The sequence below is a fragment of the Cololabis saira genome, chromosome 6 (genome assembly GCF_033807715.1).
Source record: "Cololabis saira isolate AMF1-May2022 chromosome 6, fColSai1.1, whole genome shotgun sequence".
Lineage (NCBI taxonomy): Eukaryota > Metazoa > Chordata > Actinopteri > Beloniformes > Belonidae > Cololabis > Cololabis saira.
The window spans coordinates 320,724-346,587 of record NC_084592.1 but is presented as its reverse complement, the minus strand read 5'-3'; the positions used below and the strand labels follow the sequence as shown (position 1 = coordinate 346,587).

At 43.4% G+C, this 25,864-nt stretch overlaps 1 protein-coding gene across 3 annotated transcripts in view; it reads left to right on the top strand.

Moving 5' to 3' along the window:
* The first annotated feature begins 481 nt into the window (after nucleotides 1–481).
* The window catches only part of wdr4 (WD repeat domain 4), a 51,800-nt gene continuing 26,417 nt past the window's right edge, over nucleotides 482–25,864 (top strand). For 2 of the 3 annotated variants that reach the window (XM_061722996.1, XM_061722995.1), the window contains exons 1-6: nucleotides 482–624; nucleotides 8,157–8,225; nucleotides 8,304–8,447; nucleotides 13,539–13,695; nucleotides 16,730–16,842; nucleotides 17,470–17,530. In XM_061722996.1, the coding sequence (XP_061578980.1) occupies nucleotides 539–624; nucleotides 8,157–8,225; nucleotides 8,304–8,447; nucleotides 13,539–13,695; nucleotides 16,730–16,842; nucleotides 17,470–17,530 (630 nt within the window). In that variant the 5' untranslated portion in view covers nucleotides 482–538. Of the gene's footprint in view, nucleotides 625–8,156; nucleotides 8,226–8,303; nucleotides 8,448–9,027; nucleotides 9,116–13,538; nucleotides 13,696–16,729; nucleotides 16,843–17,469; nucleotides 17,531–25,864 lie in introns of those variants that run through there. The other variant, XM_061722997.1, reaches the window with a different exon arrangement.

Sequence of the window (25,864 nt, the reverse complement as noted above, 5' to 3'; positions counted from 1 at the left end):
ATCCGCCCCATCGAGCGCTAAGCCGTACGTCAACGTCGCCGCCATATTGGATGTGGCAAGATTGCGCTGTAAACTAACAAACAAAACAAACTAACAAAACATATTTTACATTTTCAAGTAACAAAATAACATATTTGAATAATTTTCAGACAATACAATAACATTTGAACCATTTTTCAGACAACAAAGTAACATTTGAACCATTTTTCAGACAATAAAATAACATGATTTGTTGATACTGTTACGAGTATATTAGTGCGTGTGTGAATGAATACATGAGACGTAAAACGTAAATTTCTTTGTAGAAAGGCGCTTTATGAAAATAAGTCAATTTACTTGTATTAGTTTACAGCGCAGTCTTGCCCCATCCAATATGGCGGCGACGTTGACGTACGGCTCAGCGCTCGATGGGGCGTCTACGTTTATATGTCTATGCTCCTGATCCCCAGCAGGGGGCGGGGCGTCTTCTGCGTCCTGTGACGTCATCTGAAGCGGACATATTCGGGTTTGTCCGCGTGGGCTCCTGTCTCGGGTCGTGATGTCTGTCGTGGGTTTCAGCGGAGAGTGGATTCTCTCCACGCGAGGCAGCAGACTGGTGGCGGTGCACATCAAAGAGTCCAACAGGTCTGAGCCGCCGTGCACATCAAACAGTCCAGGTCTGAGCCGCTCCTGACGGGGACGTGCATGTTAAGATGTTCCTGTTTGCAGGTGGGTCACGTGGTGTCAGCCCGCGGCTCACCTGCCCTGCAGGTACATGCGTCAGTATATGGTGCATGTGTCAGTGTATGGTGCATGTGTCAGTGTATGGTGCATGTGTCAGTATATGGTACATGTGTCAGTATATGGTGGTACATGTGTCAGTATATGGTGGTACATGTGTCAGTATATGGTGGTACATGTGTCAGTATATGGTGGTACATGTGTCAGTATATGGTGGTACATGTGTCAGTATATGGTGGTACATGTGTCAGTATATGGTGGTACATGTGTCAGTATATGGTGGTACATGTGTCAGTATATGGTGGTACATGTGTCAGTATATGGTGGTACATGTGTCAGTATATGGTGCATGTATCAGTACATGGTACATGTGTCAGTATATGGTACATGTGTCAGTATATGGTACATGTATCAGTACATGGTACATGCGTCAGTATATGGTACATGTGTCAGTATATGGTGCATGTGTCAGTATATGGTGCATGTGTCATGGTACATGTATCAGTATATGGTACATGTGTCAGTATATGGTACATGTGTCAGTATATGGTACATGTGATGTGTCAGTATATGGTACATGTGATGTGTCAGTATATGGTGCATGTGTCAGTATATGGTGCATGTGTCAGTATATGGTGCATGTGTCAGTATATGGTACATGTGTCAGTATATGGTGCATGTGTCAGTATATGGTGCATGTGTCAGTATATGGTGCACGTGTCAGTATATGGTACACGTGTCAGTATATGGTACACGTGTCAGTATATGGTACACGTGTCAGTATATGGTACACGTGTCAGTATATGGTACACGTGTCAGTATATGGTACACGTGTCAGTATATGGTACACGTGTCAGTATATGGTACACGTGTCAGTATATGGTACACGTGTCAGTATATGGTACACGTGTCAGTATATGGTACACGTGTCAGTATATGGTACACGTGTCAGTATATGGTGCATGTGTCAGTATATGGTGCATGTGACAGTATATGGTGCATGTGTCGGTATATGGTGCATGTGTCGGTATATGGTGCATGTGTCGGTATATGGTGCATGTGTCGGTATATGGTGCATGTGTCGGTATATGGTGCATGTGTCGGTATATGGTGCATGTGTCGGTATATGGTGCATGTGTCGGTATATGGTGCATGTGTCGGTATATGGTGCATGTGTCGGTATATGGTGCATGTGTCGGTATATGGTGCATGTGTCGGTATATGGTGCATGTGTTGGTATATGGTGCATGTGTGTGCATGTGTCGGTATATGGTGCATGTGTCGGTATATGGTGCATGTGTCGGTATATGGTACATGTGTCGGTATATGGTACATGTGTCGGTATATGGTACATGTGTCGGTATATGGTACATGTGTCGGTATATGGTACATGTGTCGGTATATGGTACATGTGTCGATATATGGTACATGTGTCTGTATCATGGTACATGTATCATGGTACATGTGTCAGTATATGGTACATGTGTCATGGTACATGTGTCAGTATATGGTACATGTGTCAGTATATGGTACATGTGTCATGGTACATGTGTCGGTATATGGTACATGTGTCGGTATATGGTACATGTGTCAGTATATGGTGGTACATGTGTCAGTATATGGTGGTACATGTGTCAGTATATGGTGGTACATGTGTCAGTATATGGTGGTACATGTGTCAGTATATGGTGGTACATGTGTCAGTATATGGTGGTACATGTGTCAGTATATGGTGCATGTATCAGTACATGGTACATGTGTCAGTATATGGTACATGCGTCAGTATATGGTGCATGTGTCAGTATATGGTGCATGTGTCAGTATATGGTGCATGTGTCAGTATATGGTGCATGTGTCAGTATATGGTGCATGTGTCAGTATATGGTGCATGTGTCGGTATATGGTGCATGTGTCGGTATATGGTGCATGTGTCGGTATATGGTGCATGTGTCGGTATATGGTGCATGTGTCGGTATATGGTGCATGTGTCGGTATATGGTGCATGTGTCGGTATATGGTGCATGTGTGTGCATGTGTCGGTATATGGTGCATGTGTCGGTATATGGTGCATGTGTCGGTATATGGTACATGTGTCGGTATATGGTACATGTGTCGGTATATGGTACATGTGTCGGTATATGGTACATGTGTCGGTATATGGTACATGTGTCGGTATATGGTACATGTGTCGGTATATGGTACATGTGTCGATATATGGTACATGTGTCTGTATCATGGTACATGTATCATGGTACATGTATCATGGTACATGTGTCAGTATATGGTACATGTGTCATGGTACATGTGTCAGTATATGGTACATGTGTCATGGTACATGTGTCAGTATATGGTACATGTGTCATGGTACATGTGTCAGTATATGGTACATGTGTCAGTATATGGTGGTACATGTGTCAGTATATGGTGGTACATGTGTCAGTATATGGTGGTACATGTGTCAGTATATGGTGGTACATGTGTCAGTATATGGTGGTACATGTGTCAGTATATGGTGGTACATGTGTCAGTATATGGTGGTACATGTGTCAGTATATGGTGGTACATGTGTCAGTATATGGTGGTACATGTGTCAGTATATGGTGGTACATGTGTCAGTATATGGTGGTACATGTGTCAGTATATGGTGGTACATGTGTCAGTACATGGTACATGTGTCAGTATATGGTACATGTGTCAGTATATGGTACATGTATCAGTACATGGTACATGCGTCAGTATATGGTACATGCGTCAGTATATGGTGCATGTGTCATGGTACATGTATCAGTATATGGTACATGTGTCAGTATATGGTGCATGTGTCAGTATATGGTGCATGTGTCAGTATATGGTGCATGTGTCAGTATATGGTGCATGTGTCAGTATATGGTGCATGTGTCAGTATATGGTACATGTGTCAGTATATGGTGCATGTGTCAGTATATGGTGCATGTGTCAGTATATGGTACATGTGTCAGTATATGGTACATGTGTCAGTATATGGTACATGTGTCAGTATATGGTACATGTGTCAGTATATGGTACATGTGTCAGTATATGGTACATGTGTCAGTATATGGTACATGTGTCAGTATATGGTACATGTGTCAGTATATGGTACATGTGTCAGTATATGGTACATGTGTCAGTATATGGTACATGTGTCATGGTACACGTGTCAGTATATGGTACACGTGTCAGTATATGGTACACGTGTCAGTATATGGTACACGTGTCAGTATATGGTACACGTGTCAGTATATGGTACATGTGTCATGGTACATGTGTCAGTATATGGTGCATGTGTCATGGTACATGTGTCAGTATATGGTGCATGTGTCAGTATATGGTGCATGTGTCAGTATATGGTGCATGTGTCAGTATATGGTACATGTGTCAGTATATGGTACATGTGTCAGTATATGGTACATGTGTCAGTATATGGTACATGTGTCAGTATATGGTGCATGTGTCAGTATATGGTGCATGTGTCAGTATATGGTGCATGTGTCAGTATATGGTGCATGTGTCAGTATATGGTACATGTGTCAGTATATGGTACATGTGTCAGTATATGGTACATGTGTCAGTATATGGTACACGTGTCATGGTACACGTGTCAGTATATGGTACATGTGTCAGTATATGGTACACGTGTCAGTATATGGTACATGTGTCATGGTACATGTGTCAGTATATGGTGCATGTGTCAGTATATGGTGCATGTGTCAGTATATGGTACATGTGACAGTATATGGTACATGTGTCGGTATATGGTACATGTGTCGGTATATGGTACATGTGTCGGTATATGGTGCATGTGTCGGTATATGGTGCATGTGTCGGTATATGGTGCATGTGTCGGTATATGGTACATGTGTCGGTATATGGTACATGTGTCGGTATATGGTACATGTGTCGGTATATGGTACATGTGTCGGTATATGGTACATGTGTCATGGTACATGTGTCAGTATATGGTACATGTGTCAGTATATGGTACATGTGTCAGTATATGGTACATGTGTCATGGTACATGTGTCAGTATATGGTACATGTGTCATGGTACATGTGTCAGTATATGGTACATGTGTCATGGTACATGTGTCAGTATATGGTACATGTGTCATGGTACATGTGTCAGTATATGGTACATGTGTCAGTATATGGTACATGTGTCAGTATATGGTACGTGTGTCAGTATATGGTGCATGTGTCAGTATATGGTACATGTATCATGGTACATGTGCCAGTATATGGTGCATGTGTCAGTATATGGTACATGTGTCAGTATATGGTACATGTGTCTGTATCATGGTACATGTGTCAGTATATGGTACATGTGTCAGTATATGGTACATGTGTCAGTATATGGTACATGTGTCGGTATATGGTACATGTGTCGGTATATGGTACATGTGTCGGTATATGGTACATGAGTCTGTATCATGGTACATGTATCATGGTACATGTGTCAGTATATGGTACATGTGTCATGGTACATGTATCAGTATATGGTACACGTGTCAGTATATGGTACATGTGTCATGGTACATGTGTCAGTATATGGTACATGTGTCTGTATCATGGTACATGTATCATGGTACATGTGTCAGTATATGGTGCATGTGTCAGTATATGGTACATGTGTCATGGTACATGTATCAGTATATGGTACACGTGTCAGTATATGGTACATGTGTCATGGTACATGTGTCAGTATATGGTACATGTGTCAGTATATGGTACATGTGTCTGTATCATGGTACATGTATCATGGTACATGTGTCAGTATATGGTGCACGTGTCAGTATATGGTACATGTGTCATGGTACATGTATCAGTATATGGTACACGTGTCAGTATATGGTACATGTGTCATGGTACATGTGTCAGTATATGGTACATGTGTCATGGTACATGTGTCATGGTACATGTGTCAGTATATGGTACATGTGTCAGTATATGGTACATGTGTCAGTATATGGTACACGTGTCAGTATATGGTACATGTGTCATGGTACATGTGTCAGTATATGGTACATGTGTCAGTATATGGTACATGTGTCAGTATATGGTACACGTGTCAGTATATGGTACACGTGTCAGTATATGGTACACGTGTCAGTATATGGTACACGTGTCAGTATATGGTACACGTGTCAGTATATGGTACACGTGTCAGTATATGGTACACGTGTCAGTATATGGTACACGTGTCAGTATATGGTACACGTGTCAGTATATGGTACATGTGTCAGTATATGGTACATGTGTCAGTATATGGTACATGTGTCAGTATATGGTACATGTGTCAGTATATGGTGCATGTGTCAGTATATGGTACATGTGTCATGGTACATGTATCAGTATATGGTACACGTGTCAGTATATGGTACATGTGTCATGGTACATGTGTCGGTATATGGTACATGTGTCGGTATATGGTGCATGTGTCGGTATATGGTGCATGTGTCGGTATATGGTGCATGTGTCGGTATATGGTACATGTGTCGGTATATGGTACATGTGTCGGTATATGGTACATGTGTCGGTATATGGTACATGTGTCGGTATATGGTACATGTGTCATGGTACATGTGTCAGTATATGGTACATGTGTCAGTATATGGTACATGTGTCAGTATATGGTACATGTGTCAGTATATGGTGCATGTGTCAGTATATGGTACATGTGTCATGGTACATGTATCAGTATATGGTACACGTGTCAGTATATGGTACATGTGTCATGGTACATGTGTCAGTATATGGTACATGTGTCAGTATATGGTACATGTGTCAGTATATGGTACATGTGTCAGTATATGGTACATGTGTCAGTATATGGTACATGTGTCATGGTACATGTGTCAGTATATGGTGCATGTGTCAGTATATGGTGCATGTGTCAGTATATGGTGCACGTGTCAGTATATGGTGCATGTGTCAGTATATGGTGCATGTGTCAGTATATGGTGCATGTGTCAGTATAGTTCTGGGTTAGGGTTAGGGTTAGTTCTGGGTCTCAGGGTTCAGAGTTGGTACCGGCCACTCTAGCGTTGCCACCTTTCAGGAATAGAAATAATTGACGCCCCGATTTCAGCAGCGCAGGCGCCAAAAAAAAAGGGAACATCCCCAAAACTTCTAAACTGCATAGAAATGTGTTTATTTTATATGAAAAAACAAAATGCTTTGATTTAAAGTTTAAAGTGCCTTAATAGCATTGAACTTACATGACTGTGCAGACAGCCAACCATACTAGCAACTGAAATAGCCTTGTGGCAGGGTGGAGGTGCAGCCACTCAGGTTGATTGGGGACAGGTGGGCCCCATCAACCTCTCCACCCTGCCTGCCTTCATAAGGCATGGCTGCACAGCAGCAAGAGGGCTGCTGTTGGAGAAGGTGCTTGTGCACGTGTGGGTGTTCGGATCTGGCGAATAAAGAGTTCTTGCACAAAACCCCGTGTCCTCTCTGTTCTGTCGGTCGGGCCCCGTAGCGCTCGCCTTGCTACAAGCCTCCTATGCTATGTATGTCCACATCAACCAAGATGTAGAATATAGATACAGGTGAAGGTTGGAAAATTAGAATATGGTGTAAAAGTTAATTTATTTAAATAATTCAACTTAAAAGGCGTCGCGAAACAAATGCATTACATAATCTCATTACATGCAAAGCAAGATGTTAAACCTTTATTTGTTATAATTTTGATGATTGTTTATTGATTGCATAAAATATTCTAATTTTTTATTTGAGGTTTTCATAAACTGTGAGTCATAATCATCAAAATTATAACAAAGGCTTGAAATATCTCACTTTGAATGTAGTGGGAAATAATATATTTGTTTCACCTTTAGTTGAATTTACTACGAATGAAGTTTTGCAATATATTCAAATTTTCCAACCTTCACCTGTATATTATGACATCAATAAATAAGAGCATAATATATGTCCGTATTGGTTCAATACGGAACGCAACTTTTAATTCCCAATTACGGAACAATTCCGTATTTCATGGGACGGGTGGCGAGCCTAGTCCACTCTGAGTTGCCGCGAGTGATTCACCATGGCAACGCAGAGTAAACAGGTGATCTGCGTATTTGAGTTTCTAGAACTGAACACATCAATACAATCATATAAAATGTGAGAATATATTCAGACTAAAATGCAACAAGGCTGCTACAGTGAAGGACAGCAGCGAGTGAATGCGTAGAAGAATTAAAATGTGGTGGTGCCAGGTCACAGCTCATTTCATCTCCATCATTAAGAGGCTTCAAATGCCATCTCCAGAAACCTCTAAAACCAGATTCAGACTCATGCTGAGACTCGCCCAGACAGGACTGGACCAGACTAGACTGGACCAGACTAGACCAGACAATGATGTGGTTTCAGTGTTGTTCCGGTGTCATCACCCCATTTCCTGGATTTCATTCCAGAGAACCGTACGTGTTTGAATGCAGCAGCGCCGACAAGAAGCCAAAGCCCACCAAGGCCGAAAACGACAGGTACGAACTGGTTCACTGGTTCTGGAAGGATCCCAAAACTCTTGGATCTCCTCTGAGTGGTCTCTGCTTTGTCTCCAGTGATGGTGGTTCCTCTGAGGAGGCAGGAAGTGACAACATCCTGGCCCTGGTGGTGTCGCCTTCTGGGAAACTGGTGGCGCTGACGGACGACAACAAGAGGCTGCTGGTGTTCCAGCGAGATCCGTGGCGCTGCATCAGCACCAGGTAGGACCAGCCAGCTCTCCCCCAATCACAGGACCAGGTAGGACCAGCCAGCTCTCCCCCAATCACAGGACCAGGTAGGACCAGCCAGCTCTCCCCCAATCACAGGACCAGGTAGGACCAGCCAGCTCTCCCCCAATCACAGGATCAGGTAGGACCAGCCAGCTCTCCCCCAATCACAGGATCAGGTAGGACCAGCCAGCTCTCCCCCAATCACAGGATCAGGTAGGACCAGCCAGCTCTCCCCCAATCACAGGACCAGGTAGTGTGTGTGTGTGTGTGTGTGTGTGTGTGTGTGTGTGTGTGTGTGTGTGTGTGTGTGTGTGTGTGTGTGTGTGTGTGTGTGTGTGTGTGTGTGTGTGTGTGTGTGTGTGTGTGTGTGTGTGTGTGTGTGTGTGTGTGTGTGTGTGTGTGTGTGTGTGTGTGTGTGTGTGTGTGTGTGTGTGTGTGTGTGTGTGTGTGTGAGTGATGGGGGACTGGTTGTCATGGGCTCACCCACGCCACCGGGGTTACCTCATTGTGGTGAAGATAGTGCTACTGGGGAAGCGGACCTCCTTTGGCACTTAAATATCTCCTTGCGCAGGTACCCACTTTCTGACCATGGTGAACAGTACCTGGACTTACATCCGGTTGAAGTCTGACGGCGATGGGGTTCCTGGCGACGGGAGCAGGTGCGAATGAACTGGAAGCTCTTAGCTAGAACCCTGCACGGCAGCAGCACAGGGTATAGGTCGCTAGCAGCTCGGCTGAGTGGAAGCTGTTTTCGGCAGACCCCTGTGTGTTTGAGCAGCCCTATTTAGGGACGGCACTGCTCACCTCAATTCAGGAAGGGCCTAGAAAAGGTGGCCTAAAAATTGCCCACTCAATCTCGCCTGGATAGGTTACCGCGCCTATCAGGCCTTTCCACTCCTTCGGTCGAAATAAAAATAGGAATCCATGCAGCTTGAAACTGGCAACATGGAATGTAAGGACTCTCCTGGACTCTTATGGCAGATCTGATAGACCTCACAGGAGAACTGCCTTGGTTGCTGCAGAGCTGAGTCGTTACAACATCAACATTGCAGCTCTGAGTGAGACCAGGATCCTGGATGAAGGCTCTCTAACAGAGGAAGGTATGGGCTACACTTTCTTCTGGAAAGGCTACCCCTCAGTGGGACAGCATCTGCATGGTGTAGGACTAGCCATCAAAAACACACTACTGCCAAGACTCACAGAAACACCCGTCAGCATCAGTGAGAGACTCATGACCCTCCGTATCCCCCTGGCTAGGAATCGCTTTGCTACACTTCTGAGTGCTTATGCACAGACCCTGGCATCCGAGAGTGAAGTCAAGGATTCCTTTTACCAGTCACTTGACGAGGCTCTTTGCCGGATCCCCAAGAATGACAAGATTTTCTTGCTTGGGGATTTTAATGCCCGAGTGGGACAGAACAGCAGGATATGGAGTGGAGTACTTGGCAGGCATGGAGTCGGCCAGGCTAACGCAAATGGGATGAGATTGCTTACTCTCTGCTCTGAGCATAACCTGACCATAACCAACACCGTCTTCCAGCAGAAGGCTAAATACAAGACATCATGGATGCACCCCCGTTCCAAACATTGGCACCTGATAGATTTTATCATAGTGAGGCGTAGTGACATCAAAGACATCCTCATCACCTGTGCCATGAGAGGTGCAGAGTGCTGGACAGACCATCGTCTGATTGTGGCCAATGTCCACATGCAAGTGCGCCCCCCCTTGCAGCTGCGAGGACCCAAAAGGAAGAAGGTAGACTGCACCCGCCTCAAACCCTGATGCAAGAAATGACTTTCGTCGCTCCCTGGCTGAGAAGCTAGGGGGGATGGAGTCTTTCTTGAACTCATCTGAGAACACCATGGACCAGAACTGGAACTCTATTAGCTTGGCTCTCTATGAGGCAGCAGCCCAAACAATCGGCTATAAGAGCAAGAATCATCTAGACTGGTTTGATGACAACTGGGACACCATCCATGTCCTGCTGAAGGATATGCACAAAGCACACAGGGCAACCCTAGAGAACCCTTCATCCAGTAGCAACAGGCAGAAATGGCAGAGAGCTCGTGGAGAAGTGCAAAGGGCTGTTAGGAGCATGCAGAATGAGTGGTGGAGAAAAAAAGCACATGAAATCCAGACCTTTGCCGATTAAAAATGACAAGCCCAACAAACTGCATCACTCCCCTGAAGACAGCAGACGGTCTGACAATCTTGAAGGACCAGCCGAGCATCCTGATGAGATGGGCAGAACTCTTTGGCACCCTGCTGAATCAGGAATCTGATGCAGCCCCCACCGTTCTGGATGAACTGCCTACATTTCCTCCTATGCACAATTTGGACCAGCCCCCAACCTTCCTGGAGGTCCGATCAGCTATCCGTTCCCTCAAAAACAACAAATCCCCCGGTAATGACAACATCCCGGCTGAACTGCTGAAGCAAGGAGGGCACCTCTGTACAAGAGCATTACACGATACATCACCAAGTTCTGGGCTGAAGAGAACGTCCCACAACAAACGAGAGACGCCAATGTTGTCACTATTTATAAGAATAAGGGTGACAAGGCTGTCTGTGGCAACAGTAGGGGAATTTCACTCCTTGCTGTTGCCGGCAAAGTCCTGGCAAAGGTGATGCTCCAGAGGTTGATAAAGAACATCACTGAGTCGATACTGCCTGAATCACAGTGCAGGTTTAGAAAGAGTAGGAGCACAGTGGACATGATTTTCACAGCTAGACAGCTGCAGGAAAAGTTCAGGGAACAACATCAGGACCCTATTCATGGCCTTTGTCGACCTCTCCAAAGCTTTCGACACTGTTCAGAGAGAACTTCTAAGGGGGGGAGTCCTCAGGTTTGGCTGTCCCAAAAAGTTTGTTAACATCCTCCGTCAGTTCCATGAGGGAATGACTGCTCGAGTGACCATAGGAGGTCAAGAGTCTGCCCCCTTCCCGGTACATACAGGAGTAAGGCAGGGGTGTGTACTGGCACCAGTGCTTTTTTAACATCTTCCTGTTATGTGTTACCCAGCTTCTCCACAAGGTGATTGAGGACAACAGCGGTGTGGCAGTGGACTTTCGCCTAGATGGCAACCTCTTTAATAATAGGAGGCTTCAGGCTACCACCAAACTGCAGAGGGAGAGAGGCATTGAGCTGCAGTATGCAGATGACTGTGCGCTGGTATCTCACAGACCACAAGACCTCCAGTCCGTTCTTGCTGCTGCGGTGAGAGCGTACAGCAGGATGGCACTGACCGTCAACACCAGCAAGACGGAGGTAGTGTGCCAGTGGAGTTCCAACAAGCCATCTACACCACCTATCTTCACTGTTTCTGGAGAAGAACTAGCAAGTGTTCCATCCTTCAGATACCTGGGGAGCATTCTTTCTGAAGACAACACTGTTGATAGTGAAGTCCAGAACAGGATCAAGCAGGCAGCGGCTGCTTTTGGGAGACTCAGGCGTCGGGGGTTCCAAAACAAGAACCTCCATCTTCGTACAAAGGTCTCTGTCTATCAAGCCATATGCCTCACTTACCCTCCTGTACAGCTGTGAAGCCTGGGTAACCTACAGCCGCCACATCAAGGCCCTAGAACAGTTTCACATACGCTGCCTTCAGCGCATCCTGGGGATTACGCGGGTGTGCCTCATTCCGAAATACTCTCAAAAACCAACTGTAGGAGTATTGAGGCCACCATCACCCAGCACCAACTACAATGGCTGGGCCACGTAGTAAGGATGCCCTCAGACCGCCTGCCTCGCAAAGTGCTATACGGCCAGCTACACCATGGTCGTCGGTCAGCTGGAGGGCAGAAGAAGTGTTATAAAGACCAGCTGAAGACTGCATTAAGGAAGTGTAGAATCAGACCTGAGGCCCTGGAAGGTGTGGCTGCTGATCGTAACACCTGGCGTCAGCTGTGCCAGGATGGCACTCGCCTGCTGGAGGAGGATCGGACAGCCAGGAGACAGGAGAGAAGACTCAGGAGGAATACACCTACGGTTGCTGTTGCCGCCACCACCACCACCACCACATTTACGTGCCCTACCTGCAGTAGAGTTTGTGGATCCAAGATAGGGCTATTCAGCCACCAACGAACTCACCGATAGAAGTGGACGTTGTCATCGGTCTCGATGGACAACCATAAGCAAGTGTGTGTGTGTGTATCTCAGCTGGTTTCCAGGCCCAGATTTCCATAAGATTGTTGCCCTTATGGAAATTTTAGCTTCAATTGATGCTGCTTAAAGCTGAATTTTTGCAATGTAATAGAGAGAAACATTTCAGTTCACTTGGTCAAAAGCTTTGTCTGTATCTAAGGCAGCTATGACATGCGTGATCCTTTTGTAAAGGTGAATAATGTATTAAATCAAATAACGTTGGCTGGAACTCCTCATAGCAGGAGCAGCGTCTTATGTCTCGCGTGATCCACCATCATGTAGAAGAAAGATTTAACCATGTTTGGCAATTGTACACCAATAGAAATTTGACATTGAAGGTAACAAGCAAGACTAGTGGTACAAAAACACCCAACCTAGGCAGTGAGACCCTCCCCCCTCACCTTCAGCTGGTCTACATCACAGTGGGGGGGATTATAGTACAGCTACTGCTAAATGAGTCTTGTGTACTTAAGGACCTGCATGATGCAATGATATCTCAACTCATGACCCCATTGTATTTGTTTGTTTGTTTTTTTTTGCTTGTTTGTTAGTTTTACTGTTTGCACTTGGAAAAATGAACACAGAGGAAAAAAGTTAAGAAAAGATGTCATAAAAACCCAAACGGCTTATAAATGACTCCCCCCTCCTAAAAACAAGAAAAAAACAATATTTTACAAAACTATATAAGCACAATACATAGGCCTATACAGTATAACTGATAACACATACAATTAGAATACAATTAAATAGCTTATTTGAATAATGGTGAATGAAAAACACAGATATATTAAAAATCTTTAAACCTTTTTTCAGCTTTCTCTTGAATGCAGATAATGTTGAGCATGTTTCACTTAGATGTTTTAAACTGTTCCACAGCACAACACCTTGATTGTGGGGGGGGATTATAAATGAAAATGTAGCACCTGCGGTTCTACAGGTGGGTGGTGCGGCGCTGTGTGTCCCTGGCCTTCAGCCCGACGGAAGAGGAGCTGCTGGTCGCCGACAAGTCCGGAGACGTATACAGCTTCTCATTGGCTGAGCCCGAGGGGGCGGGGCTTCTGAAGATGGGCCACCTGTCCATGCTGTTGGCTGTGGTAAGAACACACCGCCACAAGGGGAAGATATCAGCTAAGAACAGATATACAAACAGATGATGCTGGTTTTGGTAAATTTTAGGGTTAAATTTAATTTCAAAATCTGAAACAACTTACAAATACACTGTTTAGCTTAAAGCTCAACTGTACCAGTTGATGGTGGCTGCAGCACTGTAAGCGTGGAGCAGGCGAGTAGGAGACAAGCAGGAGATTAGCAGGAGACTACTCAACTCAGCTCAAGTCAACTTTATTTGAAGAGCACTTTAACACAACAACAGCCGAAACAAAGTGCTGAACACACCACATAAAAACCTTTTTAAGAACATTTAAAACTATAAAATACACAGAAAACAAAGCACAATTAAAGTACAACAAGAATTTAAACCAGTAAAGAGGACAATTAGGAGCATTAAAAAAAGGAGTTCCATGTTGGGTTGAAGGCCAGAACATAAAAATGGGTTTTCAGATGGGTGTTAGAAATGGACAACGATGGGGCTACTCTGATGTGAGGCAGCAAAGAGTTCCAAAGCTGTGGAGCAGCGAGTGCAAAGGCTCTGTCCTTTCTGAGCCTCCACCTAGTAGGAACAGATGAGAGAAAGGAAACAAGTGAGTAAAACCCAAAACAGTAGAGTTGCTCCATGTTCCCCCCAGTGCTCCTACCTAAGTCAGTCCTGGGCGTTGCTCCCTCTACCAACCCCGGGAGTTCCAACACTGAGCTCAGGTCTCCTCCTTAACCTGCGGAGTGAGCAGTTTCTTTTCACCAGACAGGGTGGGGCTTCTCTGGCCAGACGTAGCGCGTGGAGGATCACGTTATTCCATTATTGTATCTAGAATATCGAATCGTATCGGAAATTGTATCGTTTTGGGACCTAGTGTATCAGAATCGTATCGGGAGGTCAGTGATGATACCCAGCTCTATTTATTTAAAGGAGCTTGAGGCCGGATTGTGGCAAGATTTATGAAAAAAATTCGTATACGTTTTAAGTTTTCTAGTAATAATGTCAGATGAAGCGTTCCAAACCCAAAAGAATGAGCCCTCTAGTGTATCTCTCTTTTGCCTTGAACAGGCTGTGTTCTGCAAAATGTGCTGCAATTCGGTCCCGAATTTCCCGCGCTGGGCTGCGGATGTGACGTCACATAACGCTGCATGCACGTTCTCCCCGTTCTCCCCGTTCTCCCGTGCCGGCTTTACTGTTGGCTGCAGTACCCCCAACGGCCGTCGTGGTGAAGGGTGGCGCTAGAGAGTCTCATTTCTTAAAAGGAGCCTCAAGCTCCTTTAATCTATCTCTTTCCTTATTTTCTTTATTTTTGATTTAACCTCTTCATTCAAAGTATGCATGTGGTCTCTATGTAGTCGTTTTAATTCCTCCTCTAAATTCTGAAGTCTTTAATTCCTCCTCTAAATTCTGAAGTCTTTGCTTTTTAAGTTTTTTATCATAAAAGGTGATGGCAATAATTTGACCTCTAATTACCGCTTTAAAAGCATCCCAGAGCACAGACTTCTCTGTTATCTGTTCTTCCAAGTCGTTTTTAATTTCATCTTTTAACTTTTATTTGGGCCGTGGATTATTTAATATATTTAAGTTTAGCCTCCACAGGGTTGATCTTGCTTTAGTATTGAGATTCAGAGTGAAATATATAGGGCTATGGTCTGAGAGAGCAACTGGTCCGATATAACATTGTTCAATTCCATGAACGTCTCTGTTAAAATAAAAATATTCTGGAGTAGACTGCATCAGGTGAGGAATAATGAGTGTAATCCCTACTGGATGGATACATCTCTCTCCAGACATCTATAATACCCATTTCCTTAATCGTTATGTTTAATTTCTTGTTAATGCCCTTAGAATCTAAATTTCCACCTGAGGAGTGCATTCTTGGATTGAGACGTACATTAAAGTCACCCCCACAGACCAAAATCCCTTGGGTCTTTGTTGTCATTATTTCAAATATTTGTTTATAAAAAGACCAGTCACTACCAGGAGGAAGGTACACATTAAAAAGACTCATTAAGGTTCCTTCCACTGATTTAAAGGGGACATATTATGACATCTAATACCTATTTTAAACAGGCCTTAAATGTCTTAAAAACAAGCTTTTGATTGTTTTTGCTAAATAAATTAGAAATTCAGCCTCTGATCAATGTCTTTATCTTCTCATTCTCTAACCTCATTATCTATGCAGGATTCTGAGTGGGCGGGGCTATGATAATGAGGCTCTGTGCTGATTGGCTGCCTGAATGACGCGATACACCGCTACGACAAAATGGCGGAAGCTCCGACCGGTGGAGTTAGTTGTTGTTGTTCCGGCCAGAGTTAGTTGTGGGCGTGGTTTCACGCATCGGAGGCCAAACTATGCAAATTGCATTTTGGTTACGTAACGACGGGAGCAGAATCTTATTGGCTCGTAGATCCACATGACACTGGACAACTCATCCGGGCGGCTGTACAGACACTGCAGAATTTAGTTGCTTTCCTCCTTCTCTGAGTTGGCAGGCTGAGGGGAGACCACTTTATATATGTTAAAGCAAGAAGAAATCTGTTTTTCATAATAGGTCCCCTTTAAGATGTTTTAACCTGACTATGGAGAAAGACAGTGTTGTAAACTCTGTTGGTCGAGGCTGGAGTCCTAATGTCCACAGGCGTGTCATAATCACAGGAAGGGACTGGAAAAACGTTCCTGGTTCTCGTTGCTAAAATGTTGATTAAAAGTGATAAGAAATACATGTGATGTTTTCAGACCCCAGGATACCACGAAGTAAAATATTGTCTTTTTACTCCAACTCTCATAGAACTACATTAATTTGACATTCAGTGAACTTGTTCTTTTATGTTTATCATTGTTATTTGGATAATAGGTAGATGTTTATCATTTATTTTGACTCTTTTACATTGATTTTAATGGTAGGAGACAAGGAGGTCCAAATATATCCTGCAGCTGCTGTCAGTGTGGATAAATCCAGGAAATGTGGGAGTAACTGCCATATGCACACATTCATCTGAACACCCCCATTCAACTGCTGCTGTTTTTTCAGTTAGTTTCACCGGACAACAAGTACATCATCACTGCAGACCGAGATGAGAAGATCAGAGTGAGCCATCACCAGAGTCCGTACAACATCCAGTCCTTCTGTCTGGGACACCGCCAGTAAGTTCTGGGATTGGACTGGAAAGGGTTGAACTATATGTAAACTAAACGGGTTTACATAGACTTGAACTGGACCAAGATGAATTAAACTGGAACAGAACTGGATTTAGTTGGACTGGACCTGGGCTGGGTTTTCTTTTATTGGTACTGGACCGTGTTGAACTGGACTGGACCTAAGCTGAATATCAGAATCAGAAATTGCTTTATTTTGCCAAATGTACAATGTACACAGGAATTTGACCTGGTGAAAACGTCACCACTGAGCAATAAAATAACAATTAGAAATACAAATGGAAAAAAATAGAATAAGTAAGGAAAAAAATGTATGTAATATGTACAATGACCAGGAGTATTTACAGGATGGCAGGAATGAAAAATGAAAAAGTGTTCTTTAAGTGTCTTTTAGAAGTGTGTGTGTGTGTGTGTGTGTGGGGGGGGGGGCTGAGAAGCCTTTTTTAAGAGGGTGGTGGCATGGCGGAAAAAACTGTTCATATTCTTATATTGGTACTGGACTGGGTTGAACGGCTGGATTTAAATGAACTGGAACTGGACTGAGTTTAACTATACTGAACTTTCACCAGGTTCATGGGGACTGGCTTTAATTGGTAATGGTCTGGTTCTCCTTAGGTTCGTCAGCGCTCTGCATATCCCGTCAGGACATCCAAGCTGGCTTCTGTCTGGATCAGGGGTTGGTGACTCATTCATCACTTTTAGGAAACTTGATGGTTTATGTTCTCTTGTCATCACTCATTTTCCAGCAGGGCAACCATCTGGGTTACTACAGAACACAGGGTTCTACACAGAAGTTGTTCTGCTCAGAACTAGGGTTGTGGAGTCCAGTTTTATGTGAGTCAGAAAGGCTATTGGATAAGTCAAGGAACTAAGTCAGAAACAGAACTTCAGATTAGCCACGAGCAGGTAACTGCAAATAATCTTGGCTATAATCAATCAGCTAAATCAATCAGTTTTTAAATGTTCTGATTCTGATCGCCACGCCACCTCTAGCGCAGCGTAGCCTTAATTTATTCTGTAAAATAAATGAAAAATAAAATAACTATTTCCACCAGAAAAACTGTAACATGCTCGTTGTTCCAGGCTCCAGTGCAGGGGTGCAGTCAATATTGACAAATACAGCCGCGCCCCTTCCTATACGCAGAGTATGCACATTGCGTAAGGCCCCCGACGGCCAGGGGCCCCCAATTGCCTGAGCGAATTTGCGGAGTTTAGGCAAAGAACGTACTATAGGATCCTCCCACTATCTGAGTACTACAGACAGACCCCTCGCCACAGCTGCTGCTACGGTATTTGCGTTGTGCGTTGTGAATCCAAAAACGTAACTTGACGTTCAATCTCATGCGTGCACGGTGCAGCAGCCAGCAGCTGTTTGTTTACGTTTATGAGCCGGCGACCGAGCCGGGGCTAAAAAGAAAACCTAGTTCAAACAGGGCTCCAGACTAACTTTTTTCACTAGGAGCACAGTAGCCCCTAACTGAAAATTTTTAGGGGCACAATCAGAAATTTTAGGAGCGCACATCGTTTATCGACACGCTAACCAAATTTTTACATTTCTACTACATTTCAGTGTATTAGTAATACGTATTTCATAATAGATTCATGAATTACCACAATGTGCTGTTTCACATGCAGTGTTACATTTTATTGTGCACTTTTAAAGATGCCGCAACATAAAGTAAACTGACAGCACCATTGCTGTCATTATATATTAAAAAAAACATACATTCACATGATAAAAAAGTGCTTGGTAACAAAGTGCTTAGTAACCTTTCAGCCATGAATTTAACTGTTAAACACAGTACTTAACAAATGTACAAATATTGGGGGTACTGGCCAATAACATTTCCCAACTTGTGTCTTTACTAAAACCCTGAACTTACACCAGTTGACCAAATTCACTGCCTTCACTCAAATAACTAAGGATCTTACCAAGAAATATTCTTATTTCTAACCTAAAAATGCCATTACACCTGATATCACACATCACTTAAAAGGTTAGGTGTTTTTCCCACGTGTTAAAATTTAACTTTCATTTGTGTCAAGCAAATTTTAAGTTCTAGTTACGTTTTAAGTTAGAGTTTTGGCAGTGTTCAAAATAAAATTATGAGACCTGCTGTATTGGAGCACATTTTCTTTTTTTTTTTTTTCTTTACCGGGTGAAGGCTGATTTATGGTTCCGCGTTGCAACAACGCAGAGCCTACGCGTCGATTTAAGGCGGAACCATAATTCAGGCGGGGAACGTATCGGAGAACAACCAGAAGAATATAGAGTGGATTAAAAATAAAAGTTAAGCACTGAGCTACATGTGTCTCCCGTCTGGGCCATTGCAGACTCATTGCCTGAGCATGATGTTACTAAAACCAAACATACCCGCCGCCTCTTTTCTTCTAACTTTATGTGCGCGCCGCGGCGGCGGTGTCGCATTAAATGTGGTCCGGGCGTAATACCTGCTTTGAGCTGGTGAAATTAAACGAAAAAATAAATAAATAAATAAATAAATAGATCCCCCGACTCATTCCCTTTCACACTCATTAGCCTGCAAATATGCGGGTTCATTGACGCACCCCTTCCACGTTTAACGTGTAAAAAAAAAAAAAAAAAAAAAAAAAACACTTGCAAATTTAATGGTCGCACGTGTGCGAGTGGACATGAAATGCAGTCGCACATACTCAAATTCTGGTCGCAAAATGCGAGCATTTGGTCGCAGTCTGGAGCCCTGTCAGAGTTACAGTAGTAACAGTAACACCAACACTGCAGACTGCAAAATGAAAAGGATATATCCTTCAGGGTGCGAAAAAAAGAAAAAGAAGCAACGGAATGATGAGCTGCGTCAACAACAGTCAGGTAACCAGCCAACGTGACTTCCATGCAACTTGCAGTGTTGCAGACTAGTAACGTCAATGTCGTGTTTTTGTTTTTAAAGAGCAATTCCACCATTTTTTTATATTTTACTATGTCATCATGTAATTAAGATACGGTAGATATTGGCTTAGAGAATATTATTACTCTGAATATGGATTTTAACTGTTTTTAAGGTGAGAGAAACCCTGCAAAAACACTGGCTAAAATCAGTCCAAATCGGCCCAAATCGTGCCCAAATTGGCCCAAATCGCAGCGGCCGCTTTGCCGGCTGCCACGATTCCTGCTTAGGGCCCCCTGGGAGCCACGATCGGCACTAGACAAATATAAAACCACAAGTCTTTTTTAAAACTGGCAGGGGGTTATTCTACCTAAAACAGGTCTCTTGTAAATAAGACCTTGGGTCTCAATGAGATTTTACCTGTATAAATAAAGGTTAATAAATAAAAAAAATTCTAAGTGGGAGGGGTTTTTTCAAAGTGGGAATAGTCATTAAAAGTGGGAGGGGATGATTAAATGTCTAAGTCAGATGTCAGTTCAAGTACATACAGAGAATTAAAACTGTTTTACTTTCGGACCATAACCCACACAAAAATCTCTAAACACTAAAGGCTAAATAGTGCATTCTTAAACAAATTACAAAAAGGAGCATTCAAAAGTAAACTGAGATAAAGTCAAGTAAACAAAATCATTAAAAAAAAACCTCCTCTGGACATGTCCAAATCATCTCAGTCTGGTCTCTGACCTTCCCTCCAGAACATCTACCATGTATCGTCCCTGTGATGTTCTCCTTCCTGATCCTGTCCATCCTGGTGCCTTCCAAAGAGAAACATCAGAATCTGAACCTCTGCTACCTCCAGCTCTGCCTGCTGTCATCATCCCAACATTCACAGTTCCTATTTTCAGCTATAGTCTCTCACTTTTCTCTGTGCCTACAGACACACTTTCCTCCTCTCCTCTTCCGCCGACATTAATCCAATCATAGACGTTAATGTCAGCTTTATCTATTAAGCACATGTAAAAGCTTATGGCCAAAGTGCTTTACAGTGAAAAAGTCATAATCAATAAGAAACAATAAAACATTAAAATCCAGGAAGGGTGGCTACTCAGCCAAATGCCAACGTGAACAAATGTGTCTTGAAACGCATTTTAAAAATGGAAGCTCTTCCCAGACGAGACAGAGAGGAGCGACGTGTTCCACAGCGTGGGAACCACAACTGCAAAAGCTCCTCTGGTCGTCATGAGGGATCCAGGAATGTCCAGGACCATCTAGTCAACTCACCTATACATACATTTGCGTTCAAAATAAACTTTTCACATCCACTGTAGACTTTACATTTTTTGCATTAACAGTACCACCACCATTATAATACAAAACATTTCAATATTCAAACTTTCATCAAAGTTGAATTTTTGAAAAGTATTTTAAAAGCTCCGTTTGTAGAAGCTTGAGTAACGTTTGCTCCAGTGTCACAGCTCTAAACAGTACAGATCTGCGCACTGCTTCTGTTCTTGATACAGGTTGCCATATAATGGCAAGTAAACCTGCACATCGTCTGCGAAGGAGTGAAAAGGAATATTATGTTTCCTAAATATCGACCCCAGGGGTAGCATGTAAAGGGAGAACAGTAAAGGACCAATAACGGACCCCTGTGGGACCCCACAGGTCAGAGGAAAACCGCACTGCACACACAAGGATCTATCTGTGAGCTAGGATTGAAACCAGTCCAAAGCGGTGCCTTTAAGGCCTACACAGTGCTTGGGGCGTGACAGGAGAACCTGGATCCTACCACTGACCTACCACTCTAGGTCAGCAGCGCCAATGACAGTTGTTGCTAACCGTGGTCTCAATCGATCGGTCTGGGTTTTGAGTCTTGTGGGACTTGTTATTCACATATTTAGTTTGGTTTAGATTTAATGTTGGATGCCTTGTCCTTGAGTCATTCAGTTCTTGCCTTTACACTCCTGAACGGTTTCCCAGGGGGACAGTAGTGTGAAGTAGAGGTGGGTGCAATTCATCGGTGTGTCGATGCATCGCGATGCGTCACGTGACGATTTGGAATCCATTAAAGGGATTGTGACATGAAAAACACATTTTTCTTGATTTTTTTTTTTGTGTTTTGTTGGGTGTCTTGACATCAATTACACCCAAAAAAAAACGAACTTTTAACATTCAGTATATTGTGTGCTTTCTGGGAGTTTCCGCATAATTATGCAATAACGGCGCATCTGGTTGGGTGGCGGACCCCTCCACCCAGCTCCCTGCCCATCACCTATCCTCTCTCCAACGTGTTGAGAATAAATCATGACGTGTACAGAAAACAAACTGAATACATAGCTGGTCTGGTAATCTACATTATTGCTTATGCTGAGCAAAGACTAGTTGAGGCTAACGTTGAAAACGTTATCGTATGGTATACTGTAAACAGTTTGCATATGATCGGCAAGACAAAATCACATACCATTGATCCACTGTCTGCTGTGTGCGTCGTGGACGAACTTGTTGTGGACTATCTTGAATGATCGACAGTAGGGATGTTAATAATTAATCGATTTTCGATTAATTGCCGTTATGAAATTACCCGATTTAAAATTAACGATTACAATTAATCTATTTATTTATTTATTTTTTTTTCGTTTAATTTCACCAGCTGGTATTACGCCCGGACCACATTTAATGCGACACAACGCGCTGCGTCGCGCACATAAAGTTAGAAGAAAGAGACTGTTTTAGTAATATCATGCTCAGGCAATGAGTCTGCAATGGCCCAGACGGGAGACACATGTAGCTCAGTGCTTAACTTTTATTTTTAATCCACTCTATATTCTTCTGGTTGTTCTCCGATATGCTCCCCTAAAGCCTGAATTATGGTTCCGCCTTAAATCGACGCAGAGCCGCCGCCGTAGCCTACGGCGTAGGCTCTGCGTTGTTGTAACGCGGAACCATAAATCAGCCTTCACCCGGTACATACATAGGTTTCTCTAAACATCTGTCCCCGCTACAGTTTTAACTAAAAGAAAATGTGCTCCAATACAGCAGGTCTCATAATTTTTTTTTTTTTTTTTTTATTGATCTTTTTATAAGAAACAACATACAATTAAAACATGGAAACATGTAGTCAAACAGACGCATTATACATTGTCTCCTTTTTTTTTTTTTTTTTAAACACACAAAACCATAACTAAGGAACAGAGTCTCTGTAGCGTTAAAGGTGACCTATTATGGCATTTAATGTATATTTTAAACAGGCCTTGAATGTCTTAAAAACAATCTAAAGCTTGTTTTTTCTACATAAATCATAAATCCAGCCTGTGGGCCCTGTCACTAGTTTTACCGCTTCTAACCTCTTTTTCTGCGCCTCATTTTTAGGGAAGGGGGGGGTATGATCATATGTCTATGGGTATGATAATGAGGCTCTGTGCTGATTGGCTCCCTGAATGACGTGTAGCAGGGGAGGAGCATAAACCTGCTCCGCCAGAGCAGCCCGAGCCTGTAAATGATCACAACACTGAATTTTCACAAATGGAAACTTTATTGTTAAAAAAATAAAATGAGTTTTATATAAATAACATTTATGCACTATTTCAGCCGGATCTGCCCGGCGGATGCTGAACGCTGGCCCCGGAGGGGAGGAGGCGATGCGCCGCGGAGCCACGCCGGGCGCCCGGCATGGCTCCGCGGCGCATCGCCCGTTACCAGGGATCGAACCGACAGATTTCGCTGAAAAACTCGTAGGGTGAAGCTGGTCCTGCCTGGGACAGACCCCCGAGGACCCAGCTCTCAAACCACCCGAGAACCTGGATGATTTAACCTGGATCCGCTCCGCCGCGGCGTCGCGTCCGACTGGCTGAAGGATGGACCGCTCCAGCCTGCGGAGAGAGCTGGTTGTGGGCGTGGTTTCAGCAGCGGAGGCTGAACCTATGGAAATCTGCTCCCGTCCTTACGTAACGACGGGAGCAGATTCTGATCGGCTCAAAAAAAACCACGTGACACTGGGGGACTCTGGCCGGCGGGGGTCAGAGACCTTGCAGAAATTCATGGTATTTTGTCTCCCCTGTGCTGGCAGGGTGAGGGGAGACCACTTTATATATGTTAAAACAAGAAAAAACGTGTTTTTCATAATAGGTCACCTTTAAATAATAAATAAACAGATGAGCAAGAAATGATCAAAGGAGGAAAGTAATGAATGAGCAAAAGTGCATACAAAAAACAAATGCAGTGGTAAATGCAGATGCCCATAACTGATATCCCATTAACTGGAAATAAATAAAACATAAAGAAACAAATTAAGGAGATGAAAAGAAAATTAAGGGAGGGGGGGGTCAGTCGGTGGGTAGAGTCTTCAACGCGGTAAAGTGGTCTATGAAGGATTGCCATTTGTGAAAGAATTTAGCTGAGTTGCCTTTTACGGAGTATCTCACCTTCTCCAATTTAAGAAAAAACATAACATCACTAAGCCAAATAGAAATAGACGGGGACTTGGGGGATTTCCATGAAAGTAAGATACGACGTCTTGCTAAAAGGGATGTGAAAGCCAATACTTCTGCCTGTGTGGGGCTGATATGTGAGGAGTCAACAGGGAGTCCGAATATTGCTAAGAGAGAGGCCATAACAACTTTTTTACCCAGAACTTTAGACATGATCACAGAATAATCACTCCAAAATTTCTGTAACCTAGGACAGGAGAAAAACATATGACTTAAATTGCAGGGAGAACCCTGGCATCTGTCGCATAGGTCTGCAACATTCAGATATATTTCCGATAATCGGGATTTTGATAGGTGGGCTCTATGCAGCACCTTAAATTGAATAAGTTCAAGTCTAGCGCAAGGCGTGCTAGATCGTATGCTACGGATAGCTTTATCCCACAGCTCCCCTGTGAAGTCAAGGCCCAACTCTCGTCCCCAACCCTCCCGAGCTTTATCTACAGAATGATCATCAAATGTCATACACAGTGCATATATCTTAGATATCAGAGACTTTTGACTGAGTTTCATAGTTAGAAGATCATCCCACGGTTGGTTCGCAGGAAGGGAAGGGAAGCATGGAAACAGAGCAGAGGCGCAGTGTCGAAGCTGGAAGTAGCGAAACAAATGGGAGGCAGGCAAATTGAACTTTGACCTCAGATCTGAAAATGTGGAAAAGATACCATCCTTATATAGATCCCTGAAGTGCTTAATGCCCCGGTTGTACCAAATCATAAAAGTGGTGTCTATTAGGGATGGAGGGAACAGATGATTCTTAGTAACAGGTGTATAGATGGATGGAGAAGCAAATTTAAAGTGGCGCCTAAACTGTGACCAAATCTTAAGGGAGGAAAGCACCACAGGGCTATTTGTAAACTTAGAGGGATTCAATGGTAAAGAGGAGGAGAGTAGGGCCATTACAGAGGATGAAGAGAGTGACTGAGCCTCCAATCTGCACCATAATAACTCAGGAGACTAAAGCCAATAGATTAGTTTGTGAATATGCGCTGACCAATAGTAAAGCATAAAGTTTGGTAGTGCTAGACCCCCATTAAATTTAAATTTTTGGAGAAGCGAATACCTCACTCTGGGTGTCTTACCGGCCCATAAAAAGTTGGAAACAATTTGGTCAAGTGATTTAAAAAAAGATTTTGGTAGAAATAAAGGAGTGCATTGGAACAAAAAAAGAAATTTAGGCAATACAGTCATTTTCACTGTGTTAATTCTTCCTATCAGCGACAATGGTAGGGAGTTCCACCTCTGTAAGTCCGCCTTCACTCGAGTTACCAGTGAGGAAAAATTAGCGGTGAAAAGAGAGGGCAGAGTGCGGGTCACATTAATCCCTAAGTATCTAAAGCCTGACGGGCTGAGTTTAAAGGGGATATCAGATTGTTTGAGTTGTAAAGCAGAGGAGTTTATGGGGAAGCATTCACACTTGTTAAGATTGACCTTATAGCCGGAGAAGGATCCATAATTCTTCAACAGAGATAATATTGGTGCAATGCTGGTTAAAGGGTCAGATACATATAAAAGGAGGTCGTCTGCATAAAGTGACAATTTGAGTTCCACATTGGACCTAGAGACTCCGCGAAATAGAGGAAGAGTTCTTAAAGCAATTGAAAGTGGTTCGACGGATAGAGCGAATAGCAAAGGGGAGAGAGGGCAGCCCTGTCTCGTGCC